Below are 10,798 nucleotides of genomic sequence, written 5' to 3'. Positions count from 1 at the left end.
CAGAACCAGGAACAGAACACTGTTTCCTGACCCTAAGTCAGGTTCCAGGCCAAGTCCTGGTCTAATTTTAATCTTTCTGTGCTAGGATACTGAGTAAGACCCCGAGATAATGTTTCCTGGGCATTTGCCCAGCTGAAAATATCTGCCTCCAACTGATAAGCTTATAAAATCCAATTTTCCAGGGTACTCCCTCACCCACCCAGGAAAATTCCTGAACAGCAGGCTCCCTCTGCCCACCGTTCTCCTTCCCGGGAGGCATGTACAAGGAGCAATTAGGTTATTACAGTCACTTAGCTGAAGACAGAGACTTGATTCTCCAACTTGCAGTCACAGCTGCTTGGTTCAAGGTCTAAACACTACTGCTTCACAGAAGCACTCTGCATAAGCCTGGCCCATCAGCAGTTCCATTATCAACCTGCCCTTTCATAATTTATTGGTTATTTATACACACACTCACAGAGAGGGGGAAAGGTAGAGCAGTATTGCAGTGTCAGAGGTAAAAATGACTGAAGATCCCCTCCGTCACAGTGGAGGAAACAGAGGAGCAGACCTGCGGTGAGAAAGCACTTCACCCAGCATTACACCACTGCAAACCTGGCTGAGGTGGGGCCAGAACCCAGCTCTCGTTTTCCAGGCCAGGAATTTGTAGCCACCTACAACTGGGATTTATCTGTGTGTCCACCCATTCACTCATTTACTGAGTGCCTACTGTGGGCTCACAAGAGAAGTGGCCTTTTTAAAAAATTCTCACCCAAGGATATTTTTTCATTGTTTTTTAAAGAGAAAGGGAGAAAGGAAACATTGATCAGTTCCTTCCCGTACATGCTGAGACCAGGGATCGAACATGCAACCTAGGTATGTGCCCTGACTGGAAATCAAATCCCCAACCTTTTGTTTAAGTGACAATGCTCCAACAGAGCCATGCCACCAGGGTGGGAAGTGGCTGTAAAATGAGATGGCAACCTTAGTCTTAGAAACAAGCTAGGGTGTCCATCTTGGTTTGTCCGGGACCTAAGATGAGTTCTCTGGACATAGGAATCTGCATGCTAAAACTAGGAAAGTTCTAGGCATACTAGGACAAATGAGTCACTCTAAATGAACAAGGTATAAAATAGACCTCCAAGTCAGCTAGGGTTTTAAGGTCTGTCAAAGCACTCCCCAGGTGAAGGGGACACATGGGGAGCTGTGCTCTCCCGTTTCCCAGACAAAACTGAAGCAACTGGAGCTTACTGGTCTTCCTCCATCGGACACCAAAATCACCTTCCTCTCCCCCCATTGAAAATTTCTAGTCTGTGTAGGGCATGAGGGAATTACTGGGGGTGATGGAAATGCTCTATATCATGATAGTGCAGATGGTTACACAACTATTTCCACTAGCCAGAACTCAGCAAAAGTTAAGACTGGTGAATTCTATTTTATATAAATATTTCAATAGAGATGGCAAAAAAAAAAAGAGAGAGAGAGAGAGAAAGAAACTTCTAATTCCTTTAGTGCTGATTTCTGATAGGAGTGTGGAGGCCAGCAATCTGATCAAACCAATTCACATTTATTAGTCCTCTCAGGGATATTCACTTTCTTAAAAAAGTGTATTTTATTTATTATGCTATTACGGTTGTCCTGTTACCCGCCCCCTTATTCCCCTCCACCCTGCACACCCTCTCCCACCCACATTCCCCTTTAGCTCATGTCCATGTGTTTATTGTAAGTTCTTTAGCTTCTACATTTCCCATACTATTCTTGCCCTCCCCGCCTATTTTCTACCTACCATCTATGCTACTTATTCTCCGTACCATTTCCCCCTCTTTCTTCCTCCCACTCCCGTTACTAACCCTCCATGTGATCTCCATTTCTGTGGTTCTGTTCCTGTTCTAGTTGTTTGCTTAGTTTGTTTTTGTTTTTCTTTTAGGTGTGGTTGTTAATAATTTTAAGTTTGCTGCCATTTTTATCTTCTTTTTCTTAGATAAGTCCCTTTAACATTTCGTAAAGTAAGAGCTTGGTGATGATGAACTCCTTTAATTTGACCTTATCTGGGAAGCACTTTATCTACCTTTCCATTCTACATAAAAGTTTTGCTGGATAGAGCCATCTTGGATGTAGGTCCTTGCCTTTCATGACTTTGAATAGTTCTTTTCAGCCCCTTCTTGCTTGTAAGGTCTCTTTTTGAGAAGTCAGCTGGCAGTCTTATGGGAACTCCTTTGTAGGTTACTGTCTCCTTATCTCTTGCTGCTTCTAGGATTCCCTCCTTCATTTTTACCTTGGCTAATGTAATTATGATGTGCTTTGGTGTGTTCCTCTTTGGGTCCAACTTCTTTGGGACTCTGAGCTTCCTGGACTTCCTGGAAGTCTATTTCCTTTGCCAGCATGGGGAAGTTCTCCTTTATTATTTGTTCAAATATCTTTTCCACTTGTTGCTCTTCCTCTTCCCCTTCTGGCACCCCTATAATTCAGATGTTGGAACATTTAAAGTTGTCCCAGAGGTTCCTAAGCCTCTCCTCATTTTTTTGAATTCTTGTTTCTTCATTCTTTTGTTTGGTTGTTTCTTCCTTCTGGTCCACTCCATTGAGTCCTATTTTCTTCCCATCAATGTTGGTTCCCTGTGCATTTTCCTTCATTTCACTTAGTGTAGCCTTCATTTTTTCATCTAATTTGCAAACAAAATCAACCAATTCTGTGAGCATCCTGATCACCAGTGCTTTGAACTGTGTATCAGATAGGTTGGCTATCTCTTAGTCGCTTAATTGTATTTGCTGTGGAGCTTTGATCTGTTCTTCTGTTTGAGCCATTTTTTGGTCTGGTGGCACCTGTTACATATGAGGGGCAGAGCCTTAGGTGTTCACCAGGGTGGGGCAACCAGTCCCTGGGTTATGATACTGTATGTGGGGGCAGAGCTTGAGAGGAAACAATGGTGCTTGATCTGCTCTCCATCAGACTTCAGTCCCTTCTGCCACTTCCCCCAAGCAAACTGGGCCCTTCTGGGGCTGATTTCCTGTGTGGGCGGGCTTGTGCACGTTCTAGGACCCCATGGGTCTCTCCAGTGAACTCTCCTTGAGGCTGGGAGTCTCTCCCTGCGCCTCAACCCTCACAGGTGTTTTCAATCAATGCTCCAAAGCTCAATTTCCCAGTGTTGGGACACTGGGTTGCATGCAGTGCCTTGCTTCACGATCGCCATCTCACTGGCTCTGCTGGTGGCCACCTGTGGCCAGGGTCTCCCACCTGCTGCCTGTGTGCCCAGGGTCTTGCGCACCTAGGATGCCTTGTGCGCCCAGTCTCACCACTCTTTGTGCCACAAGCCCTCTCCGCCCAGCTGCCTGACTCTGTCCTTCCTACCGGTCTGGATGAACACGTCTACTTTAACTCCTTGGTTGTCCAACTTCCATACAGTTCAATTTTCTATCAGTTCTGGTTGTTATTCTGTTCCTAAATTATTGTTGTCCCTATCTTGGTTGTGTGAGGAGGCACAGTGTGTTTGTCTACCTACGCCACCATCTTGGCCAGAAGTCTCAGATATTCACTTTTTAAAAGATGTTACACAATAAAAACACAGATTTCAGATACGGTGAATTCATTTGGTGGTAGAAGGTCTTCTTGTTTCTCACAAATTATCTGGTGTCAACCAGTAACATTGATCAAGTACTTATGATGTGTCAAGCGACACAGGTGCTTTCTGTTCTTGCCAAAGGCAGGCCTACAGACCAGCAGCATCTCAATCACCTGGAAGCTTATTAGAAATGCAGAATCTTGGACCCTAACCCAGACTTACTGAATCAGCAGTCTGCATTTTAACAAGCTCCCCAGATGTTTCTTACTCATGTTAAAGTGTTGAGAAGAATTGGTTTAAACAACTTACTTTTTTAAAAAAGCCTCCCTAAAACCCTATGATGTAGCACACCTGGCAGTTATGCTTTAAGTTTTATTAATTCAGCCATTAATGATCACCTATGCCTCTTATTTACCTAGTATAGTTATAGAGGCAGAGGAAAACATACGCTATTAGTGTGCATTAATCTACATAAATTTACATATGGTCTGCACCCTGTTTTCTTTCTCTTTCATCGTCTTTGAAAAATAGACAATGAATCTTCATGTAATCTAAATAACTATAAAAGGAGGAGACAGGTACAGAATGCAAATGCTGTAACAAATTTCCAAAGAAGGAAAAAAAAAAGGCAAAACATGAAAAATAGAAGGTACCAGATTCCTACTACAGAAGCTGGGCCTAGACTGAAGGTTTTATTCCATGCCCCCAATGCCCACTGCAGCACTGCTCCCTCCTCCACTCTACAGTTTTGGGCAGGCGTTTCACAGCTGGATCCCCGAGTCTTCCCCTCACCCCAGTGCAGAAATAAAACAAACACTTTCTATCATTAATAAGATGTTAAAGAACTAAAGTACAGAGTGGCTCCCTGGACCAGGAGTAACCTATACATGGTTCTTCTATGAGACAACACAATGGTATGACCTGCTACCTCTGTAAAAATATCTTAGAGGCCTTGCCTGTGTAGCTCAGTTAGTTAGAGGGCCATCTTGATACACCAAGGCTTCAGGTTTAGTCCCCAGTCAGGGCACATACATGAAGCAACCAATGAATGCATAAATGAGTGGAACAACAAATCAATCTCAATCAATCAATCAATCTCTCTCTCAAGTAAATTAAAAAACACACAACCCTTAGAGATGTGGCATGTTGGGAAACCACGCGGTGCAGGGCCGGAAGTGGTGTCAGACACAGCCAGGTGGGCAGCAGAGGTTAGGGCAGGCAGACAGCATGCAAGGCACATCACTGAAAAGGTAAAAGCAAGCAGCTAAGCACTGATTACCTGCAAACAAGAAATCCAGACAAAAAAAGTGCATGTTCACTAAAAGAAACCACTATATAGTCTATAAACTTTATTAAAATTGGGATTACTCACAAACTTGTACAGTAAAAATAAAAAAATATATAAGACATTGATATTTTTACTTACAGAAAAGAGTAAAAATGGGACCCAGGGCAAAGAGCCATCCCTGATCATTTTGTTCCTTTCAAACATTCAAGAACATTTATTTTAAATATAAATGAAAGTCTTTTTTTTAAATATTTTAAAATAACACTAAGGCATTACCCACACGCTGACTTGACCTAGTAATTCCTTACCCCTGCTATTTCACCGCCATGGGAAACTGGTAATTGCAGGCTGTAAGAGTGCTAATACATTGTAAGTTTTCTGCTATGTTAACGTGATACAGATGTCACCCACACCCTAGTAAAGTTCAGAGACAGTGATTTCATCATTTTCAAGTTATTGTCAAGAGTGTGGAGGAATTTGGGAAACTTTGTACACACCAAAAAGGGAGCGCTTGCACCACACAACAGGGAGAGAGAACTGCGTTGTCGAATACTTTGGCTGACAGAGAAGAAGCATTTCATGAACTTTAAAGCCATTATAAAATTCACTTTTTAAGCCATTTGGTTTTAATAAAAGTGTACAGATCATAAAGAAAAGAGTGTGAAGAGGAAGAGGACACATGAGAATTGGGGTGTGGGAACCCAAGGCCCCACATTTTGGGAGGCTGTGCGCCATCCCCGTCCTCACTAAGGCTGTGCACTGACGTTCATGTGAATTTGCATTGTTTATTCCCAGCAGGCTCTGGCTCCCGTCACATAAGGCACCGAACACTCTTAGAACCCAAGTCAACAGTAAGTTAATCCAGAAGCTAAGTCAGCGAGAGACACCACTGGGTCACAATTGCATAGGTTTCCCTAAGAAAGTAATTTCTGCTACACCGAAACAGAAGCAAAAGGTTTTAGGTGCATTTGCCTCAGACAATGGCTATTTTTATGTTCATTACTTGGTTCCAGGGCCTATGTAACAGGAAGGCATAACAGATCTGTCAAACTGTCCTCTCCTTGGTTCAGATAAAATTCTTGGCATTTCAATATAGGTTATTATCTCATATGTCATACCAAAGGAATACAAGAAGGACATTTAATTTCCTTTCCTCCTACTTCAACTTCCACTACTCAATTCAGAGAAAAGTTATGAGTACACAGCTAGAAACCATTTTTACTCATGCATCCATCTGAACCCACTACCCCACCCCCCCCGCCACCACCACTTTTTGGAACAGCAAGATTGAGGGCAATTGCATAATCCAGCCCCAAGACTTTTGCCAGGACCTATAGGGACTATCTGGTCTATTTGGGTCCTTTCATTCCTCAAATCCTGTCGTATATGCCCAGCGGAGATCAGACGGAAGGGAACACAGTTAATGCAGAGAGGGCTAGGCCCTGGAGTGGGATTTATTAGCACAAAGTGCAACACTGGAACTATAATGGAAGTATTATAAGCAAAATCTCCTTTATACTAGACATAAAAGTCATGAATTTGGGGTAGAAACAAACTAGTTCTGGTAAGATGAAGTGGCTGATAGAAATTTCTTGTCAGAAAATGTCAAAGTTGCTTAGCTTTCCTTATTTCTGGTCATTGGTCTCATGAAAGCCATCTGAGTGGGAAAGTGAAAGAGAAAGGTTTTGGGCCAGTCAGCTCGTGTTCCCATTAATGAAAGACATGCCCTACACAACTCAGTCAGGCCGACCACAGGCAATAGATTCCCAATGCCGATGAGTCCCTAGGCCTTTGCGCCAATTGACAGCTTCATATTTGCAGAGTAAGATGCTGACTGGGCAGCAGACGTGGCTCCATGTCCAGCTCACTCCATAGTTATCCCTTCAATAGTTCCCGATGAGGTCAGTCTGAGAGCTGAGACTGCTGAACTTGCAAAAGCTATAACTGCCAGAGAAAATTAAACGGGGGCTTCGAGTAGTGACTGAGCCAGCAGACTAAGTGGCCAACAGGGAGACAAGAGCAGCTTCTAAAGGCTTACTAGGTTAGGCAGTCTCTGAGCACACAGAGGCTCTAGCGCGTCCAGAGCAGAGCCACACAGGCAGACAGGCAGGGCAAGGATGCACAGCACACCAGAGGCACTGGCCTTCACTGTCTGACAGCAGCTCTCAGGCTTGGGGACCCATTGTCATCTCCACTACCTACAGCTCAGTCTCCAGCTTCCAGACAGAAGTAATGAACTGAGTTTGATTTTACTCACCCCAAACTCAAACACAGTGGAAAAACTGGTCTTGAGATGGAAACTTTATTTCACAAGGAATTTACTAAACATAAAAAGAGAAAAATCTTTCCCTAACTCATATCGCTTTCTCATTGAAATAAAAAGACGAGTCAGGAAAAATCCCCCTGGGGGCAAGCTACCGCCTTTCCTAAGTGGCTGTTTGGGGGAAGGCACTGAAGTCTCCAGGGAATGTGAGACTACTTGTACAGCTGCATTACTTTTTCAAATCAACTTATGCTCAAATACCCTAGGTCTCAATTTCTATAAATGAGGACAAAAATTGTGTATTACAGAGGTCTTAACAGTTCTTTGTAGAGATAACATTTTACTGTGTACATAACTCACAAAGGAATAAAGATTTCCCAATATAAAGCTCCCTTACTCTGTAACTTTAACCCATAGCTAGCATCTGCCCAAAAACTGCTTATTTTTCACTTTCCACTATATGTCTGCTGCCAATTGAGGTAGTTGTCACTTTAGGACAGTTTAAAGCTATGGGAAACATGGTTGGAAATAATCAGCTGACCACATGCTGGAAGTTAGTAATGGAGCCCAGGGCCTTTCAGAACTATCTGCTAAATGGCTGTTGTGAAGGAGTCATTAAGACTTTTTAAAAATCGTCTCTGATCATGGTGATCCAGCAGCCTAATGCTGTGCTCTTACCATCAGTGTCTATCTTCCCAGCCAGAGTAATTATAGCTTTTTTCAAGATATGAGGGAGAAGATCACAAAGACAGAACCCGCTAATGACAGAGACTTGGAAATCTGCTCCCTCATAAATGGCATTGCTGGTTTACAAGGGTAGTTTCTAATGGCAAAAGAATCTGAAATTAATGCCACTGTAATGAAAGGTAGCATGAATCTCTGATCAGAAATGGAATTGCAAACAAGTGTAACAAATTCATGGAAAAATGGTTCTAAACCCTGATAGCTAAATGAGCACCTGAAGGCATGAAGATTCCCTGAAGGTCTACCTCCTGGCAATGCGAACTGTGGCAGCTACATAGCTACAACTTGCATGTTTTATCAAGAAACGTCACAGTTTCAGAGCTTACAAAATTAGCCTGATTTCTTGGGGGAAGGGTGTGGACGGTCAGGAAAGACAGAGAGGAACAGTAAGAATGGGCAGACAAAGGAAGCAAAGGAAAAGGAGATAGCTTCCTGCTTCCATAGCCACTCAGAGACATGTGACTCACTGACAAGAAAAATGGAGAACCTGTAAAAACCACTTAAATTCCCTAAATAAGATCACTTCTAAATAGCAGGAGTAATGCTAAAAACCAAGAGGAAGAGAATATGAGAAATGAAACAAACTCTGAATTGTACATAACTTCACAGGTATGGAAACAGGCCCTTCTTGAAAAGGCAAAGGGAGCTAGGAGGAATGGGAAGGGGAGAATGCAAATTTGTTTTTAAGAAGGAATTGAAAGTTGACTATAATGAAAAGCCCAATGGGCCTCCCCTACAGAAGAGCCCACAGGCATGTTCCTAAAAGCAAGCAGGACTTAGAATACTGCATATAGGAGAACTAATTCAAACCTCAACACAACAGCTTTGATGGGTGATCCATATTAAGTATGTAGGGGCCTATGGGGCTTGTCTCTCTGGAGCATCTGCTGGTTCTAGAACATGAGTTTCCTACATTTTAAGAAATTAAAATTACATATATATTGAAAAAATAAGACAAGCAAATAAAATCCATTTTTCTCTTAAAACAAGGATTATTCTGAAGTAAAACCAGAAGTGAAGGAGGCTCAGATTTGTGGATTTCTCCACGGAACATAAGCCCAAGTGACAGTTCTCAGCCCTAAATGCCACGGCTGACTCAGCTTTCAGTTAGGAGACAGAATCCTGTCCTAGCTGTGCCCATCCTGTTCCTTTGGGAACACTGAAGGTGAGCTGATAGCTTAACCAATGGGAAGCATTCATGCTTTATCCACTCTCCTTCCTTAGGGGTCCCACAGAGACCACCAAGATCATTTTCAGAGGGACGCCTACTCAGGCCTCTAGCTTCAGTGAGGGAGTTTTTGCACGGCCTCCCTCTGTCTCAGAGAGTTGGGAAGCAACTGCACAGCAACACATGTGACCCAAGCCTTCAAGGCACCAAGCCAGTCCACGTACAAGTAACTGACTGCTACCTAACTCAAAAAACTGTTCTGCGTGATAGTGGGGTGCCAAGAATCTGAGTCCCCCTCCTCGGAGGACGTTTCTTCATCGATTTCATCCTGGGCAATGATGCTCCCTAATCCATACTCCTGCTCATGAACAGAAACCTCATTCGGTGTGAGGTGAAAAGAGCCCTCCACGAAGTCAGCAAATCTGGAAAAGAGAAGATAATATTCATTAGAAACCTTCTGTCCTTTCTGGTTTTATTTCAAAATAAGAATAAATTGAAACACTTGATATGCTCAAATTAAACCGAGTCTAGACAACCTCCCCTGTCCTTACTCTGGCAGTTAAGTAGACTAAAGCCAGAAACAAGGAGAAAGGGAAAGCTGGGGTCACAGGCCAACTTCCCTTGAAACTCCGTCCTGCTTAATAAGCAGCATTCTATCCTTTTTAGTTATGGAAGTGCCAAGGTTCCTTAGTCATCTGTAATCCTGATAAGAAAAGATTAAGGGTCATCACACATTTGTTCATGTTTATGGTCCCATAAACCTTATGCCATCAGGATTCCATATTGAAGCTTCATATACTCACTGGTGGAGTTGCTCCCAAATAAAAAGGAAAAAAAAAATCCCACCCCTTCCCCCTGCAAACAAAGAGAAAAAACACCCCTCAAAGAGCAATGCAATATTATCAGAGGGAAGTCCTGATATGGTAGTAGAGCCTTCTCATCTTAATGCTATGATCAAGCCAGAGAAGATGGTTCCTTGAGGAACCAAAAGACAGGCTACCATTTAACATACAATGAAGTACATACCCTCCTCTGGACTGCCCATACATGAACAGGAAAATAGAGCCACAAATACAGAATGATTACCTAGAAGTATGATCTTTGTCAAAACTCAAGGTCACAATTACCCTGACAAATGCTTGGCATATCTGGCCAAGAGTTTACCTCTTTGGGGACTGGATTCGAGAAATAGTCTTCCAAGCAGAGCAGTCTGGACTGTTACAATATTCTCGAAGCTCCTCCAAAGCCTTTTGGGTCTCCACTTCTCCTTGTATCCGATACTCTTCTTCTGTCAGGAGACGAGGGGGGGCAATCTTTTCTGTTGCCTTATACATCTTTCTGTGCTCACCAAAATAACACCATGAATCATTAACCAGTAATCTACTCGCACCCTTAGCTCTAGCTCCCTTCAGTGGACCAAGCACACAGCAGAGAGCCTGAACTTTAAGAGTCATGGCTCCCACCCTTCTGCCACAGATGCTTATAGTCATAATGTGCTCTTGACGTGTCAGACTATGCATGGCCAGTCAGGACAGGCAGCATTATTCACTAATATAAATAAATTCACATATTTGCCAATAAATGATAAAGTATTTATTTTCCAAAAACAGGGAAAATGACCAAAAAATGATGGTGTAAGACTGTGGCCCAGAAACTTGGTTCCCCAAACTGACGGTATCACCTGACTCTCTATAACAGAACCACCACTGGCAGCCTCAGGTCATTCCATTCGCACTACGTGAAGTGATAACCTGCTATGAATCACCCTTATGTTAAGACTAGGACTCCCAGAGCAAT

General features: G+C 43.0%; 1 protein-coding gene across 3 annotated transcripts in view; it reads right to left on the bottom strand.

The window, feature by feature from the left end:
• Positions 1-6,107: 6,107 nt before the first annotated feature.
• NEMP1 (nuclear envelope integral membrane protein 1) overlaps positions 6,108-10,798 on the bottom strand; it is a 28,243-nt gene continuing 23,552 nt past the window's right edge. For all 3 annotated transcript variants that reach the window (XM_045829913.1, XM_045829915.1, XM_045829914.1), the window contains 2 exons: positions 10,166-10,339; positions 6,108-9,423 (listed from right to left, as the gene is read on the bottom strand). In XM_045829913.1, coding sequence (XP_045685869.1) covers positions 9,243-9,423; positions 10,166-10,339 — 355 coding nt within the window. In that variant the 3' untranslated portion in view covers positions 6,108-9,242. The remainder of the gene's footprint in view (positions 9,424-10,165; positions 10,340-10,798) is intronic.

Source organism: Phyllostomus hastatus, unplaced genomic scaffold (assembly GCF_019186645.2).
Source record: "Phyllostomus hastatus isolate PE091 unplaced genomic scaffold, TTU_PhHast_1.1 phas_scaffold_93, whole genome shotgun sequence".
NCBI classification, from domain to species: Eukaryota; Metazoa; Chordata; class Mammalia; order Chiroptera; family Phyllostomidae; genus Phyllostomus; species Phyllostomus hastatus.
Note: the sequence above shows the minus strand (reverse complement) of the source record. Positions and strands in the feature narration are given on the sequence as shown.